The sequence below is a fragment of the Anguilla rostrata genome, chromosome 14 (assembly GCF_018555375.3).
Source record: "Anguilla rostrata isolate EN2019 chromosome 14, ASM1855537v3, whole genome shotgun sequence".
Taxonomy (NCBI): Eukaryota; Metazoa; Chordata; class Actinopteri; order Anguilliformes; family Anguillidae; genus Anguilla; species Anguilla rostrata.
Window position 1 is genome coordinate 31,590,041 of NC_057946.1, and position 18,474 is coordinate 31,608,514.

At 44.7% G+C, this 18,474-nt stretch overlaps 1 protein-coding gene across 3 annotated transcripts; it reads right to left on the reverse strand.

The window, feature by feature from the left end:
- Positions 1 to 1,164: 1,164 nt before the first annotated feature.
- Positions 1,165 to 18,139, reverse strand: LOC135238832 (MLX-interacting protein-like). 3 transcript variants are annotated; one of them, XR_010325218.1, is made up of 16 exons: positions 17,679 to 18,139; positions 14,349 to 14,455; positions 13,409 to 13,494; positions 13,203 to 13,289; positions 12,805 to 12,846; positions 12,079 to 12,313; positions 11,504 to 11,596; positions 11,191 to 11,273; positions 10,379 to 10,871; positions 9,713 to 9,819; positions 8,201 to 8,317; positions 6,899 to 7,026; positions 6,284 to 6,407; positions 5,406 to 5,535; positions 1,696 to 4,277; positions 1,165 to 1,427 (listed from the first exon to the last, which is right to left on the reverse strand). XR_010325218.1 is itself a non-coding variant. In XM_064306937.1 (15 exons), exons 1-15 carry the CDS (start codon positions 17,990 to 17,992, stop codon positions 4,153 to 4,155), a joined length of 2,265 nt encoding a protein of 754 aa, XP_064163007.1. In that variant the 5' UTR covers positions 17,993 to 18,139; the 3' UTR covers positions 1,165 to 4,152. The 3 variants fall into 3 exon arrangements, 2 of the variants coding, with proteins under 2 accessions (XP_064163007.1, XP_064163006.1); XM_064306937.1 differs by having other exon boundaries at positions 1,165 to 4,277; positions 12,805 to 12,840; XM_064306936.1 differs by having other exon boundaries at positions 1,165 to 4,277.
- Positions 18,140 to 18,474: the final 335 nt, after the last annotated feature.

The following is an 18,474-nucleotide window of genomic DNA, read 5'->3' on the forward strand; positions in this document are numbered from 1 at the left end:
ATTCAGGATTACTTCCAATTTTATGACAGGTTTTGTCACGTTTTTGTTTTACACAGCATATATAAAACAGGAATTGAGAGACAATTATAAATCTGCAGGTAATGTACGGTGTTGTAAGAACAAAACAAAGGTTTTCGTTTTTTTCCCCTTGACGTAAAATGAGAAATGCAGAATTCACGCTACTTTCTGGGCAGGTGGGGTGCAGATCCGCTGACGTTGAAACACGCGGATAACCTGAACGCGCAGCTAATTAATAATTTGTTCTATATGCGCCCGAGCTGAAGAGTTCAGACCCTTAGTTTTGTATTGCCTATAATTAAACGAAAATAGTTTATAAGCACGTATTTTGTTATCCCCTCGTGGCTTTGACAGTAATTTGAAAAACAGTGAAATCCTGTAAATTTTAAATATTTCACAATGCACTTCTAAGTAGGTCTAGTTATTACTGAACTGTTTTAGATGCATATTATCTGAGAATTAGGGTGATCAAATATTGAATTTTGCTTCATGCTGTATAGACTGTTGAGAGCCATATTGCCTATGTCTGCAGTTAAAGAGGTACATACTAGGAAACTTCTACACTTAGCTCAATATACAAAAAATAAATAAAGCTTTAATTAACCATCTATTCTGGGAGAAGGATGGATATGTAATGTAAATAATTTTTTCTTTCTTAATGCCCATTAAGCATGTTTATTTCTGCTTAATATGGTACAGGAATCTGCTTAACGAGACATTGTGGGCTGGTTGACTACTGTCCACTACTGAAAATATCAACTGTGATTGATTAAGCACATCCAGTCTGCTTGAACGTCAGCAGTGTGGTTTGAACATACATTCATGTGAAATATGTCATTTCCTTATTCCTGTAGATGAGTCATGTACATCCTGTCAGGCAGCAGCACTCCGGGCCAGGTGCAGATGGCAGACCAGTAAACTGGCCAGTAAGGCGTTGCAGTACTGCAGGTAAGAGATTACAGGGGCTTGTACAGGTAGCTGTGCAGTGTCTTGGGTGCAGAAGGGGGCGGAGCCTCCTCACAAGGGTTATTCCAGCACAAAATGGAGGCAGGGAATGAACATTTTTGTCTTCCGACAGACCCATGCAGCGCAGGATAATGAAAACACAAGATACTATTGGCAGCGAAACAAGACACGTGCAAGCAGTTCATTTAATGACTTTCAAAGAGTGAGATTTAATGTCTTGATTTTGACATAGGTTCCATTTTGAATGTTATCCTTTTGAATGTGTCATGGAACGATGGAATGATCAATCTCTGTAATGGTACAATCTTTTAAAGGACAGTCAACAGAAATATTAATTAAAATGTATCACCCCTTCTCCCCCTTTATAAAACCTTTTGTTAATACAACCCTTTTAACTTATGATGGGGGTCCCCTGGTTGACTTTGAGCTTGAGTGGGGGGCTCCTGAAAAAAAACAAAAACCCTGAAATAAAAGAATCATTATGGGAAAGGAAAGGGATATTAGTATTCATATTATTGACAGAAAGGCTGATTATTTACATGCCCTTACATCCCACATGCACCACCCTGTATAGTCCAATCCAATGTGTAACAAAACTAACAAAGCTTGCAAGGAATTGTGGGCAATGTAGTCGTGAGTGAAAGAGCAAGTGGAAGACACAGTGAGGAACAGACACAGCCACAGCTTTGTAACATTTTGATTTTTTTTAACCTTTACAACAGCAGAGGGATCAATAAGCACAAGTCTGGAATTCAGAGCGCAGCTCCTCTTTAAGGACAATGTTGATGGATGTTCAGGACAGGCACAGCGGACAGTCACGCCATCTCCTCAGAGCAGAAATCTTATAGCGAAAAAAATGAACTATTCACGAACAGCAAAGCATTCCACACCGCCCTTTGTTCCGCGCTGATTAATTGCATAGTGAAACTGCGGTGTCCTCGCAGTCTGAAATCGAATCCAGGCCCGCTCTAAAAAGGCACTCGCAGCTGTACAGGAACCTAACGGTGGTGTAGTTTTACGCGACGCTTCGTCTGCCATGCTGTCACCCCCCACCCTGAGAGTCCAGTCCATCAGGACCGAAAGAGTCCACAGATAGAGTTCCTCCCATCCATCCATTATCCATACCTGCTTATTCTGGTCAGGGTCGCGGGGGGTCAGGGGTGTAGCACAAAATTCTGGGCCCTATACATAAGCAGTGTCTGTGGGCCCCCTTCCTCTCTTGATCCATGTCTTTCACGAATCATTCCAGGCTTTTTGAGGGCCCTCCCCCCATTCGGGTCCTGGGTAGTCAGTCCCACTTTTCCCCCAACTACGACACCCCTGTGGGGGGTGCTGGAGCGTATCCCAGCGTGCATTGGGCAAGAGGCAGGAATACACCCTATCGCAGGGCACATACACCATTCACTCACACACTCATAGCAAGGGGCAATTTAGAGTCTCCAATTAGCCCACCTGCATGTCTTTGAACTGTGGGAGGAAACCGGCGTATCTGGAGAAAATCCACGCGGACACGGGGAGAACGTGCATACTCCACACAGAAAGGCCCCAAGCCGAGATTCGAACCCACGACCTTCTTGCTGCGAGTGCCGCCCCAGAGAGAGTTCCTTCAGCCACGAATGATTCTGCAGCGCTACATCATCAATCCTCAAAAAACTATGAAAGTGCAAGCTCGCCTCACGGGCATTTAACAGTCATTATATCAGACATTGTACATGTATCAAAAATAACAAAATATAAAGTACATGCTTGATTATGATTGCAATCTTCATGCTCCACAGGCAAAGTGCAAACTCACCTATATACATATTGCTGTATTCCCATTTGCACGTCAATTATTTTTGAAGGTAAGCATTCAGAGGTTTTGTTGCAGTTCATTTTAAAAATGTATTTTTTTCGAAGTACACATTTACATTTATAATAGGCATCCCTGTGTTCACACCAGCACAAACAAATAAAGTTGCTGGCTTTTGAATTCTAAACACGGAATGCCTTTTATTCTTGTAACAATATCCACAGAACCACAATGGCACTCTAAGGTGCTTCAATGCGGTAACACAGCCCTGGAAAGGCACACCAAGTGTGTAAACTTCTGAATGGTCACCGCTGTACAGCTGAACCGTAAGCTTGGTCTGTTCTTGGTTTTTATCTAGCTCTGCTGTGTCCCTGGGGTTCATTTAAAAAAAAATTTTTTTTTTTACAGTACTATTAATCTGAATACATTATCCATTAAATATGTAAAATGATAACTACAAGAATAACTGAAGAGATGCGGCAATGTGTCTGTGGGCATGTCAGCATGCAAAGCAACAGTGGATTGATTAAAAAATGCTGCTTTTCAAACTGCTGCAATGCACAGATTAGGCCTCAAACCTAGACACTAATGTACAGGCACTAGAGGAGATTTATCCCTTTCTGATCCGTTTACCACAGAACAAGTTAAGAGACAGATTGTTAAATAATTAAATGTAGGGATGTAACTGCATAACTGGAGTTACATCCATGAGTGAAGCGCTTGAACCTGCTGACAAAATGGATTGAAGGGAGGGGATGGGGATGGGGGTGGTGGTCTGCAGTCGGGACAGCTTGGAGCAGATTTGTGCTTCCGGAGGGACAAAGTGAAAAGTTCCTGTAACAGTGTGTGTACATTACAGCCCCGAGAGAGGTGCTCTGCTTCCAAATAAGACAGGCGTCTTTGTGCTTACGAAGGGTTAAACCGGGCAACAGAGCTGCACCAGTGACTTCATTCCCTTTCTGACCCTTCAAGCAGAACGAAGGAATCCTTTGTGTGAATAAAACAGTCAACAGTCAACAAATGACAGTTCATGTCTGGAACGGCTTCCTCCAGGCCCTCTTCTTAAAAAATAACAAAAAACAAAACAACAAAAAATGTACCATACGCATCGATGTGTAGACAAACAGGAAGACCCAAGTTCACCTGAGAAAGCCAGCCTCCGATGGGCCCCTCCTGGAAGCAAAGAGAAGGCGCATGCAGAGAGAGCAGTAGGAAGTGTAAACAGCGCCCTCTGTAGGCCTGGAGGTATATCACAAGATAAGCTTCAGAGGAGGAGTTAGGGAGGGAACAGAGATGTTAAAGGCCACAGAAATATTAAGGCAGCCCCTGTCCCCCCTCCTCGCCACCCCGTCTTCTTATCACCCTCCTCTGTGGTCCTACGACTCGCCCGTCTTCCCGACAGGGGTGCGTCCCGCGGCTTGGCAGGCCTCCTCCGGGAGTCGGGTGGGGTCGGTCAAGATGGAGGTGGAGGTGCTGAGCTGAAGCAGGGTGTCCCGCACCACTGGGGGGGGGGGGGACAAAAGAGACAAACAACGTGAGCGGAGTGCTGACTGCCACCATGTGGAGAGAAGGATGAACTGCAACACAAGGTCCAGCAACACTGTTACACTGTGGTTTCCTAAAGGAGTGAACCAGCATTGTGTTATACAGCCGTTTACAAAAACTGAGGCAGAATACTTTGTTGGATCCAAAACCACTCAGTGTAGTGCAGTGCAATGCAGTGTAGAGCAGTGTAATGCAGTATAGTGCAGTGTAATGTAGTGTAATGCAGTGTAGTGCCGTTTAATGCAGTGTAGTGCAGTGTAATACAGTGTAGTGCAGTGTAATGCAATATAGCGCAGTGTAATGCACTGTAATGCAGTATAGTACAGTGTAGTGCAGTAAAGTGCAGTGCAATGCTATGTAATGCAGTATAGTACAGTGTAATGTAATATAGTGCAGTGTAATGCAGTATAACACTGTGTAATGCAGTATAGTGCAGTGTTATGTGGTTTAATGCAGTATAAGGCAGTACAGTGTAGTGTAATGCAGTGTAGTGCAGTGTAATGCAGTATAGTGCAGTGTAATGCAGTGTAGTCAATGTAATGCAGTATAATGTAGCATAGTGCAGTGTAATGCAGAGTAATGCAATATAGCACAGTGTAATGCAGTATAGTACAATGTAGTGCAGTAAAGTGCAGTGTAATGCTATGTAATGCAGTATAGTACAGTGTAATGCAGTGCAGTGTAATGCAGTATAGCACCGTGTAATGCATTATAGTGCAGTGTTATGTGGTTTAATGCAGTGTAGTGCAGTGTAATGCAGTATAGTGCAGTGTTATGCGGTTTAATGCAGTGTAATGCAGTATAATGCAGTTTAGTATAGCGCAGTGTAAATCATTATAGTGCAGTGTTATGTGGTTTAATGCAGTGTAGTGCAGTGTAATGCAGTATAGTGCAGTGTTATGTGGTTTAATGCAGTGTAGTGCAGTGTAATGCAGTATAGCACCGTGTAATGCATTATAGTGCAGTGTTATGTGGTTTAATGCAGTGTAGTGCAGTGTAATGCAGTATAGTGCAGTGTTATGCGGTTTAATGCAGTGTAATGCAGTATAATGCAGTTTAGTATAGCGCAGTGTAATGCACTCACTTGGCCTCAGAGCCGGCAGGCTGCAGTGCTGCTCCAGCCATCGCAGTGTGGTCTGGCGCAGCTCCAACACGCTGGCGGTCGACACCATGCTGTTGAACGACTCAAACAGAGGTTTGATGATGATGCTGAACTGTGGAGGATGAGGGTCAAGGGTCAAACTGCAAAGTAAATGGTATTCAAATCTAGCTGGACTAATGCACTGACATAATGTATACATTTTAAAAAATCTGGTGTATGTATAATATTCTATGAGATGTATGGAAGGTTAGGGACTTCTAGCTGTTCAGTAACTATGGAAACTAATGAAGTGATATTAGGGTCGACTGAACCGACCTCAAGTTTTAGTAAGTTAAGCATCAATGTTTATTTTCCCTCCCTGTTTCACAGCATTTTTGTTGATTCAATTTCATGCATTTCCTTAATTTAGCGGTCTTGCCATACAGTTCAACCTTTATGCCAGAAGTGGCCAATCCTGGAGAGCTGCAGGGTCTCCTGGTTTGTTTTTACTCGGCACTTAAATGATCAGTTAAAGCAGTCGATTACACAGTTAACTCACCTCACGAGTTTCTTGGGTCTAAAGTGGTTGTTGTATTTGAGGTGAAAACAAACACCAGCAGACCCTACGATTCCTCAGGACCAGGGTTAGCTACCTCTGCGCTACGCTACACTGTACCTGAAACATACTGAAATCAGTACAAATTTAAATCCTGAGGAACCTTGGTTAAAACTGTTGCCCTGAAATTCTAAACTGTAACACTGCCCATACGAATACATGCACAATAAAAACATTTTTATTCACGTTTACCCAAAACATTGTCATAAACCCATCTACCCTTCTTAATTCTTAAGGTTATGTAGACACTCAGTTAAAAAGATACAATCCAAAACTTCCAGTTGTGAAGAGTCCTGCTCCGCACATACTCGTTAAATCTGTCCCACATGTAGTCATGGCGATGCCGTTTAACAGGGACACCTGTGGCTGGGAGCTTCTGGTGACAGGAACTGGAAAGAACAGAGGCGCGTAATGATGACATCATACTGCCGTGCACATACACACACACACATTCACTCACTCACTCACTCACATACACACACACACACACACACATCTCATAACCTCAAATAAGTGTATGACCAACTATGTGAAGAGCCCGTATACTGCAGATGCCGTCAAACACTTTCCAGTACATGAAAAATATCCGGGGAAAGCACAGCGTAAAAAACATAAAAATAAATTAATGTTTGACTGTGTCCTTATTATTCCTTCTTCAGGCAGATACATTATGATAATCCCACAGTAAATTTGAATTTTGTCATGTTTTATTGTCTCAAACATTTTTATTGATCTATATGATATTATTCACCGGACACACCTGCCATTGCGTCCTTACTGTGGTTGAAGAAATCCTATGACTTCAAAAGAACAGGCGCTGAATGATGATGTCATATGCACCTCCTTTCCCAGATGTCACATGCACATTCCTTCCCCCTACCTGATGGAGGCGTTGAGCTCCTCGATCTCCTCGCGGAGACACCTGACCTCCTCTTGCATCTGGTGCCTCTCCTGCTGGAGTTTGCCGATGTACTCCACGGTCTTCTGCAGAGTGGCTGCATTCGTAACCTGCTTAAAAAGAGCCCAAACAGCTACAGTTATAGAGTTTACTGCCCAACTTAACACAACCCAAACAGCTACAGTTACAGAGTTTACTGCTGACTAAACACAGCCCAAACAGCTAGTTATAGAGTTTACTGCCCAACTTAACACAACCCAAACAGCTACAGTTACAGAGTTTACTGCTGACTGAACACAGCCCAAACAGCTAGTTATAGAGTTTACTGCCCAACTTAACACAACCCAAACAGCTACAGTTATAGAGTTTACTGCCCAACTTAACACAACCCCAACAGCAACAGTTACAGAGCTTATTGCTGACCAATCACAATTCAACCAGCTATGCTTATAGACGTTACTGCCCAACTTAACACAACCCAAATAACTAAGGTTCTAGAACTTACTGCCTGATTTAACAGACCCAACCGCTAAGGTTCTAGAACTTACTGCCCAACTCAACACAACCCAAACAGCTATGGTTCTAGAACTTACTGCCCAATTCAACACAACCCAAATAACTAAGGTTCTAGAACTTACTCTCTGATTTAACAGACCCAACCGCTAAGGTTCTAGAATTTACTGCCCAACTCAACACAACCCAAATAACTAAGGTTCTAGAACTTACTGCCCAACTCAACACAACCCAAACAGCTATGGTTCTAGAACTTACTGCCCAACTCAACACAACCCAAACAGCTATGGTTCTAGAACTTACTGTCTGATGTAACACAACCCAAACAACTATGGTTCTAGAACTTACTGTCTGATGTAACACAATCCAAACCGCTATGGTTCTAGAACTTACTGTCTGATGTAACACAACCCAAACTGCAACAGGTCTAGAACTTACAGCCTGATTTAACACAATCCAAACTGCAACAGGTCTAGAACTTACAGCCTGATTTAACACAAGCCAAACTGCTATGGTTCTAGAAACAAAAACCAATTGAGATTACAGAAGTTACTGCCTGCTTAGTCCCTCTTCAGTCTCAAACCAACCGTGTGCGCGTGCGTGTATTTGTGCGGGTGCACTGTGCGAGTGTGACTGAGCGTGTGTATGTGTGTGGGAGAGAGAGGATAAAAGAGACTACATAGCTACTAGTAAAAACATTAAACAAAAGGAGGCAATTCTTTTAAAGTGAATCCCAAAAAAAGGTTTAAAAATAAGATGTTCTATTCATACGGGTCTAGAGGAGGACTTGGTCTTCAGCGTTGGAACCAGGGAGCACAGGGTCCTGAACCCCAGGTTGATGCTGAAGCGTCTCTTCTGCTCGGCAGAAATGTGACTTTGACGACAACACTGCAAGAGACAAAAACAGAGAGATTTAACACTACACACAGCCCCACAGAGCTCTGTGGAGTTAACACTACACACAGCCCCACAGAGCTCTGTGGAGTTAACACTACACACAGCCCTACAGAGATCTGTGGAGTTAACACTACACACAGCCCTACAGAGCTCTGTGGAGTTAACACTACACACAGCCCTACAGAGCTCTGTGGAGTTAACACTACACACAGCCCCACAGAGCTCTGTGGAGTTAACACTACACACAGCCCCACAGAGCTCTGTGGAGTTAACACTACACACAGCCCCACAGAGCTCTGTGGAGTTAACACTACACACAGCCCCACAGAGCTCTGTGGAGTTAACACTACACACAGCCACACACAGCTCTGTGGAGTTAACACTACACACAGCCACACACAGCTCTGTGGAGTTAACACTACACACAGCCATACAGAGCTCTGTGGAGTTAACACTACACACAGCCCCACAGAGCTCTGTGGAGTTAACACTACACACAGCCACACAGAGCTCTGTGGAGTTAACACTACACACAGCCCTACAGAGCTCTGTGGAGTTAACACTACACACAGCCCCACAGAGCTCTGTGGAGTTAACACTACACACAGCCCCACAGAGCTCTGTGGAGTTAACACTACACACAGCCCCACAGAGCTCTGTGGAGTTAACACTACACACAGCCCCACAGAGCTCTGTGGAGTTAACACTACACACAGCCCACAGAGCTCTGTGGAGTTAACACTACACACAGCCCCACAGAGCTCTGTGGAGTTAACACTACACACAGCCCCACAGAGCTCTGTGGAGTTAACACTACACACAGCCCCACAGAGCTCTGTGGAGTTAACACTACACACAGCCCCACAGAGCTCTGTGGAGTTAACACTACACACAGCCCCACAGAGCTCTGTGGAGTTAACACTACACACAGCCCCACAGAGCTCTGTGGAGTTAACACTACACACAGCCCTACAGAGCTTGGTGGAATTAACACTACACACCGCCTGAGAGACCTAAAAGTAAATACATTTAATAAAATATATGAAGATTTGTTGTTAATAATTAAAATTATATAAATGATCCATAAGGACTAAAGACAGACAGCCAGAGAGCGACACACTTAACGCAGCTCATTCTTAGCCACGCCCATGGAGTTGTAGAGGGGCCAATGGGAGCTGGAGAACTGGATTGACTGACACGGCAACCCCTGACAGGGACATGGCAACCTCTCACAGCAACCCCTTAATTAAGGGTAAGACTCTGCCATGAACACCTTGCCAGACGCAAGACTGAAAACATAATGATATAAAGGTAATTATTCGGTACACCCCGGAGCTAAAACCTGCAGTCACATCTGGGGAGTGAAAAGAGCTTGAATGTCCTTACTTGAGTGATGTCGCCAGCGGTGCAGATTACGTTGCTAGGGGGCGGGGCTTCTGCTTGCAGAGGGCCGGGTGTGATGAGGACGGCACTGTGGTGGGCGGGGAAGGGACCTGGAGAGATCAAAGAGGGGAAGACGCATCACAGCGATGTACATTTCTGAGACGCCATGCGCTGCACGCAGTACGCCATGCGCAGAGTCGCATTAGTTAAAAGCATGCGCCAGCAGATTCAGTACACTTAGCGGCTGGGCACCTCAGACACAGAGGAAGACTGAAGGCTAACCGCTGTTATGCACCACCAAAGCGTGTGGCAATACTGCCCTCTGGTGGAGCAGAGGGGAAAAACACGCTAAAGGGGAAGAGCTTGGTACAGCACTCCCGTAGGGCAATAATTCAGTCAGCACACAAGGAAGTAATTCAGTGTTAAGCTGACAATCTAACTTAAAAACAGCTCACTCGACATTCAACCGCAGTCATCCTTTTGACAGGGAAGCACGGCTAAATCTTAACATTTCTTGAAAGTCTTCTTCCAGCAACTACATCCATCTGGGCCCGGTGTCACTCATGGAAAATTTAAGCGGTGTTAGGCGACAAAACTCAGCAGGGAATTAAAAGGAGGAATAATTTAATTAATGGAGGAATAACTGGAGGGAAAGACAGGACTCCTCACCTGCTACGAAGAGAGGGGGCGGAGGGCGTGGCTTGGCGGGAACGATGTTCTGGACGCGTCTGGTCCTCTGGCCGGGGTCCGGCGGCTCGCGGGGTTTGGGCAGTTTGAAGGCTGGGCGAGCCACTGGTTCCACTGGGAGGGGCTGGGGCTGCGCTCTGGGAGGGGTGAGGGCAGACGGCGGGGCAGGTTTTGGGGTGACTCTGGGGGAGCGGGATCTGACGGTGGCAGTGGAGGGAGGCAAAGGGTTGCCCAGAGTGGGATTCCATGTTGCCAAGTTGGAGCACTGAACTACAGAGGGGTGGGGTGCAGAAATTGAGGGTGGGGGTGCCAACGGGACAGCGGTTGCAGACTCAGGAACGGGCGCGGGGGGTCCAGGGAACAGAGGTGTGTAGCTCTCAGAGCAGAAGGGTTCGGTACACATATCACCAACGCGATTGGTCGCGCTGACGGATGGGATCTTGGGAGATGTAGTCACCGAGGGCAGCAGGGAGGGCTGAAATGACATCACAATGAAACACCGCACGACAGCAAGCGACCTGCATACATACGGCATCCCGGAGCAGGAGTGCTGATCCAGGATCAGTTTCACCTTTTAGCTCACAATGGACAGAACTAGGACACAGACAGGGGGAAACCTGATCCTAGATAACCTGATCTTTACTCTGAGACCCTTCATTAATATGGGCCCCTGGTCTAAAGCTCCAATTACACATTCAACAGACGGGAAACACAATGCCAAGAATATAGTCAGGTGAAAGGTATAGCTATGGATCAACCTGCTTTTTTTCAAATGATACAAACAGTTGCTGCACCTGAGCTTGGGAGCTGGAACTTGGTGTGGGGAGAACGGATGAGGAGGGGGTGGGACCGGGCTGACGGAGGCTGTGGAACAAATCTGAAAAGGGCCAGAGCAGAAGCACGGTCAGAACTTTTACTGACACCTTCTGACATCTTCTGACACCGCAACTCGATGCATTGAATGCAAGTACATACATACATATACATCATTGTATATACATTTCTGCAGTACGTATGTGTAGTGTGTGTAGTACAATGTGCGTAGTAAATATCGCATGTAGTATTATGTGTGTAGCACAATTTGTGTAAGGGGTAGTCTGGGTTTACCTTGTAAAAATTCAAAGGGGTCAACGGTGAAGTCCAGGTTAGGCTGCAGGTTTCCGAGGCCTGGCTGGATCATATCTGCGTTCCCATTGTGACCTGTGTGAGGGACAAGAGGGTGAGATTAGGGCTGGACTGAGGCCCCCCCCCACCGCAAATTCATTAACACTTAACCTTGCACAAGGATGACTGGAAAACCACTTCAATATTGCTAAATGCTAATACTGTTTGTCATTATAGCAATGCACAGTGCTAACAAGTTAGCATTTTTAAAACATGTTAACACTGTTATTATAGCTATGTGCCAAGTGTTAATGTACACCATTTTAACAAGATTATTCTGTAAATATGGTGTGTTGACTTTGACCTTGTTTTCCAGGCAGGGTCAGGATGAGTCGGCTTTCGGTGCGATCAGTTTAACTCATTAACAAAAAGATGCTGGATTGTATACGACGGCCATTTGTCAAGTGATGAATTAAGTCTCATCTGACTTCCTGTACGGACTGAGCCAAAATGGAGGAGCCACCAGCCCCTGTAACGCGTTTGAGGGGGGCACCCGGGTGGACCGTCAGGAAACACACCTATATCCCTGGGGTTGGGCCAGCCCGCGGGCTGATGGGAGGCCAGCGTGGAGAAGAGCGTGTCCGAGCTCTCCGACATCCACATCTCCATGTCGAAGAGCGGGTCCATCTCCATGGGAACCGGTGAATCAGGCTGCTGCCGCCCGCCACCGCCGGCGCGCCACACCCCTGTCTCGTGGTGCTGCAGGATGTCCGCAGAGACCTCCCCAAACAGCGAGAACGGCTCGTCTGTCCCCTGGGTGCACACAACAGTGCCAGAAATATCAATAACACTCACAGATAACTAAGGGCTATGCTTCCCCCCTACCGCCCACCAACCCCCAAATATATTAATAACTCTCACAGATAAGGGCTATGACTCCCCCTACCATCAACCAACCCCCACACCCTCACTTCTGTTTTTAACCGGCAGTTACATTTCAAACGCAAAGAGGATCAAATGAGAATGTCTGTGGTCACTCGCCAACAAAAACATTCTAAAATACGGGTTCTTGTTCTGGCAATGTGATTAATCAGGATGGTAGATCCAGGTGAATTTCAAGATGTTCTCTCACTGATACACTGCTGATGCTAGATCAGCATTAAATCATGTGTAAAATCAAAGGAAATTGATTCCAGAGGAGCCAGGCTGATGTGTAGTTTAATAAACTATTCTGTTTAATAATACAAACTTATTACAATACAATCATTATAATACAATATTTTTCGTTGTAAAATAGCGCATACCTTGAGAAGGCTGGAGAGGTCTTCATCCTTGTGCTTCTGTAACTATGGCAACAATGAATTTGTGATCATGACAGCGCTGATGACATTATTAAACATCATGTGACATCATTACTATAGGATATAGAAGGCTGTTCCCCAAAAGTTAATTAGTAACCCATGAGAGCAGGGTCTCGCAAACTCAGTCCTGGTTTTTATTAGGACCAATCTCTTGATCAACTAATGTTGAAAAAAAAATGTTTACATTGCTTCCTTAAATCAGTTCAATAAAATATTATTTTTAGTGTGTTTTTCCATTTGCTCGGTCTGGATAACTCTCCATTTTTATATATACAGATGATACAGATACAAATATCTGACGCATTCTGGGTGGAAAAAGAATTAATCAAAAATCACTCTACCCTTTTTTTGAAATACGTTCTCCATTTGTGGTATTCTCTGGCGATATCAACTCCTCTTTTCCAGCACTTTGTCTCTGTGGAAATGGCCTGGAAGGAAAGGAAAGAGTGATAAGAGGTTAGGGACAATACAAAATTATGAGTCGTTACATTTTTTTGGAGGGGGTGGGGCCATATGGGGTGGGGGGCAATAGAAGGCGGGGCCTTACCTCTGGGCGGCGTTGGTCCTCGGTCTCTATGGATCCGTCCAAAGGAGTGACAAAGTGACAGATGGGATTCTTCCTCCTCTCCACATCTGACAGAGGAGGAAAAGTGATTTGTATACGGGCCACATTCGGAGTGACGGACAGGTTCAGCTCAGCACCACAAGAGCCTGCGAGTCTCCATGGCCCAAATTAATGGCTACAAAGACTCCAGCACGACTGGATTTTAATATGTATTACAGGACTACAGGCACGGCTCACGTTCCCCCTGCTGAGGTGTAATAATGGTGGTAAATTAATCAAATCACATATTTCACTAGTTATTTGAGTATATGGATGACCGTGCAGTATAATGGTTAGGGAACTGGACTCGCTTTGATTCCCAGCTAGGGCGCTGCCGTTGTACCCTTCAGCGAGGTACTTAACCTGAATTGCATTCAGGAAAATGTCCAGCTGTATGAATAGACTGCAGGTACAACTGTCCGAATAACAGCATCTGAACAGTGTTATTCAATGAGTATGTGGAGGAAATGCTATTTCAATAAGTTTCAATATAACATTGGGGTTCAAAACAATGGTTAAAACCCCCACCCCCGGGGGTAGTAAACAGCATAATGGGCATCCACGACTTACATGTACAAGCCAGACTATATTACTATACCTCCATCAAAGATGCAAATACATCAAGAACAAAAACCAAATATTTCAAAGACTAAAAAAAATTTTTAAATAGCTATTTTTTCTTAAATTTGACGAAGCACGTTCTTTTCAGTACTTTGATCTGTCCTTGAAGTTCAGACTCACCAGACAGTCAACAGCTGCCTTGATTCTCTCCTTCAATGTAAAGAATAAAAGATCTGTGGTGTTACTCTCATTCTCAAAACGCAGCAGTGAAAAGGATTGTGGGATTTGTAGTGCAGTAGCAGTAGAGAGAAAAGGCCCTTACATTGCATGTACCAGGCCCTCCAGATTGCGTTGTTCAGCCGGATTTTGTCCCTCCACAACAGCTTCAGCCCTTTGAAGTTCTTCCATTTCGGCGACACCAACTTCCCACTTGAAGAAACAAATTAATATTTTTTCCTAGCAGGAGCATCACTCAATATGTACACAAGGCACAAGGGGCTTGTGGGTAAACGACCACAACTCAGGCAACCAATCTGTGTGCACATAACTGACTAATGCTGAAAGAACCGTTTCTGTCGACAGACTATGCTTCTAATAGTAAAGAACTGACTATGTACGAACTAGCATACCACCACAAACACTTTAAAGGCTGAAAGGGGTTCGGTTATGGAAGTAAGACAGGAATGGGCTGCTCTGAAGCTGCTGAAATGAACACACTCCTGGTACAGTCAGCACCACTTTCACTACACCTGACTATCCCCTTACTCTGACCAGAACATCCCATTACTACTACCTGACTATCCCCTTACTCTGACCAGAATATCCCATTACGACAACCTGACTATCCCCTTACTCTGACCAGAACATCCCATTACTACAACCTGACTATCCCCTTACTCTGACCAGAATATTCCATTACTACAACCTGACTATCCCCTTACTCTGACCAGAATATCCCATTACGACAACCTGACTATCCCCTTACTCTGACCAGAATATCCCATTACTACAACCTGACTATCCCCTTACTCTGACCAGAATATCCCATTACTACAACCTGACTATCCCCTTACTCTGACCAGAATATCCCATTACTACAACCTGACTATCCCCTTACTCTTACCAGAATATCCCATTACTACGACCTGACTATCCCCTTACTCTGACCAGAATATCCCATTACTATGACCTGGCTATCCCCTTACTCTTACCAGAATATCCCATTACTACGACCTGACTATCCCCTTACTCTGACCAGAATATTGCATTACTACAACCTGACTATCCCCTTACTCTGACCAGAATATCCCATTACTACAACTTGACTATCCCCTTACTCTTACCAGAATATCCCATTACTACGACCTGACTACCCCCTTACTCTGACCAGAATATCCCATTACTACAACCTGACTATCCCCTTACTCTTACCAGAATATCCCATTACTATGACCTGGCTATCCCCTTACTCTTACCAGAATATCCCATTATTACGACCTGACTATCCCCTTACTCTGACCAGAATATCGCATTACTACAACCTGTCTATCCCCTTACTCTGACCAGAATATCGCATTACTACAACCTGACTATCCCCTTACTCTTATCTAACAGCAGTACTGCAGCCATAGTTATTACTGTTCTGTGGGATGAAATAAAATACTGAGTAACAATGAAAATTAGGAAGCAGGCTCAGAGCAGTCTCATCTGACCACCAAACACAGGAAGTGCAATTTCCCCAAAGAATTTCCACACATCTGGCCACACAGTTTCATCAGTTCAATGCACTGAACCTCCGATCTCACACAGACTTCAGCTATCAAACACAAAAAAATAAAAACACAGTTATGAAGAAGACATCTTTGATATTCGAAAATAATTTGAAAATAAAAAATGTGTAGCTGAGCGGCTTATCCTGGACAGGCTCCGTCTCAGTCTGTTAAGGCACTGTTCTAGTGCATGGATGGGCCCCACGGCCTGGTATCTGTTAAGGCACTGTTCTAGTGCATGGATGGGCCCCGCGGCCTGGTATCTGCTAAGGCACTGTTCTAGTGCATGGATGGGCCCCACGGCCTGGTATCTGCTAAGGCACTGTTCTAGTGCATGGATGGGCCCCACAGACTGGTATCTGTTAAGGCTGTTCTACTGCATGAATGGGCCCCATGGCCTGGTATCTGTTAAGGCACTGCTCTAGTGCATCAATCTGGTGTCTGTCTGTCTGTCCGTCTCTCTGTCTCTGTCTTTCTGTCTCTCTCTCTCTCATGATTGGCAGCATTGAGCATGCGCCAACTTTAAGTCCAGTTTCCATTCACAAGAGCTGTGGGATCTTTCACACACTTGAGGCCAATGGTGAGATCAGCCAAATGTCTGAAGACCCTGCAGGCTATAGAGCTTTCTCCCCATACGGAGTCACTTGCCATCTTGGGGAAAAACTATGCAGAGGTGGTATTGCAAAGGATTCTTGCGCCAACTTGCAGAAAACACTCTCTGCCGACATTCATTCTAACACATCCATCTTGTCATATCTCCCACGGTCTGTGGCTTGGCTTACCCTGCGGGAACCTAACCAGCTGAACACACTACCGCAGCGGCCAATATGTTGGTGCGGAAGACGCAACAATGATTGGACTTTCACTTCAACGGGAACTCAAGGCCATCGTTCACAAAACCACAGAGTTGAGTGGGGTCAGCTGGGCGTGCTTCGTTTAAAAACTCCAGCCTCTTCACTTTGGAGGGCTGGAGAGAGGGCTGATTCTGCATTAAACATTCCTATTAACATTTCCTTTTTTTTTTTTTTTTTTTTTTACTGGTATGTATATTCCTACAGTATCTGACATCAAATGAGGCAAAAGTTTTAACTCTTTCGTTCCTCAAAATTTAGCCCTTTAAATCTGATGCCTAATAGTCAATTTATATGTTTATATATACACTGGAGCTTATAAAGCCTGAAAGAACTCCTTGTTCTCTTAGTTCTACTTCATTCTCTTAAGGGCACAGTGAGGATAAACAAACAAAACAAAGAAAACAAACTGTTACATTAAGCAAACATTTCACTTTATACAAGCAGTGGCTACAATTTATATTGAGACACGACGCAATACACTTTTTTGTGATGTCGTCCTGGTTTAGCACGACTGTCCACAGCCTAAATTTAGACATAAACGAGCGTCGCTTCCTGGCATTTCTCATTTCCTCGTTTTTAAGTTCGTTTCATTTTCAGCAACTTCCGTTTCAGGCTATACACGTGATGTTTAGCATCTCGCTAACAAGGATCTTCGTACAAGCTTGACGGCTAAACCGTCCGGTTAACTCCGTCGACCATCAGGTTAACGCAGTCAACGATGGGCAACTAAGGTTAAATATACTTACATTAAAAAAAATAAAACCAGTCATAAATACAAGACTGACGCCCACATTACGCAAATGAGCAGATGATAAAAGCATACGTAAACAGGCGGCAACCCAAAACCATACCAGGAAGGTAATATTAAGTTACATCATGCAGATAGTTAACCAGCTTGCTGACCATCACTGCAAGCGACAGTTGTACCCTAGCAACCAGCCCCTGAGAATACTGGCGTCTTTGCAGTAACGTTAGTTCCTGTTTTTACAGCGCAGTGCTTGCGAAATAATTTATCCAATACTACCTTACCTGTACGCAAGGGTCATGCATTCGAATAGTTTTGTGAGAGACGCATCGATGGACAGGTGTGATCTACTGGTCTTTCCAAAGTGGTATGTCCGACAGGTCTGCTTGTTGACCGTGTCGAAATCGTAGCCCTTTTTCGGTGTGTGTTCCATATGCAGGGAAGACACCATAAAGTGGCCGCTATGTATAATCTGAAGCTCACGTCCATCCGATTTCCTCGGCTCCAGGTTAAATTCCTCCACCTCGGTATCAGAATCGTCATCTTCTTTAAAAGTTACAGCCTTACACCGGCAAGGTCGCTGCCCCTTGGTCGTCATGTCGCTGTTGTCGCTACTCGTTTAAAAAAAGTGTAGCAGATGTGAAACCGAAGATGGGAAAACTAAAGTAGGCTGTAACATACTGTGCCTTTTTTCTCGGGTTCTCTTCTGTAACGCACGTTGGCTCAGGCGCTGTGAAAGCGAACCTGATTGAGACAGACAGCTCATCTATGTCAACGGTGTTGCTAATGATTGGCTGGTGCCGGACAGAGCAACGCCCATTAACCCCTTCAGACAGACTGGTTCGTCTCAGTCAAAGGCAAGATGAACGCCCCTGTAACTATACTCCCTTGAATGGTTACCACCAGACGGTAATAAGTGTGTGCTTGCAACACTGAACGCTTATGATGAATAAAGCCCTTTATGCTTTATGCGGTGGTTTAAGCAAATTTAGGGAGTTCATTAAATGCGGGTAGGCTACTATTTTAACCATGGCTGGATGAAATTATAAACATCGTTGGATATAAATAATATTCCTCAAT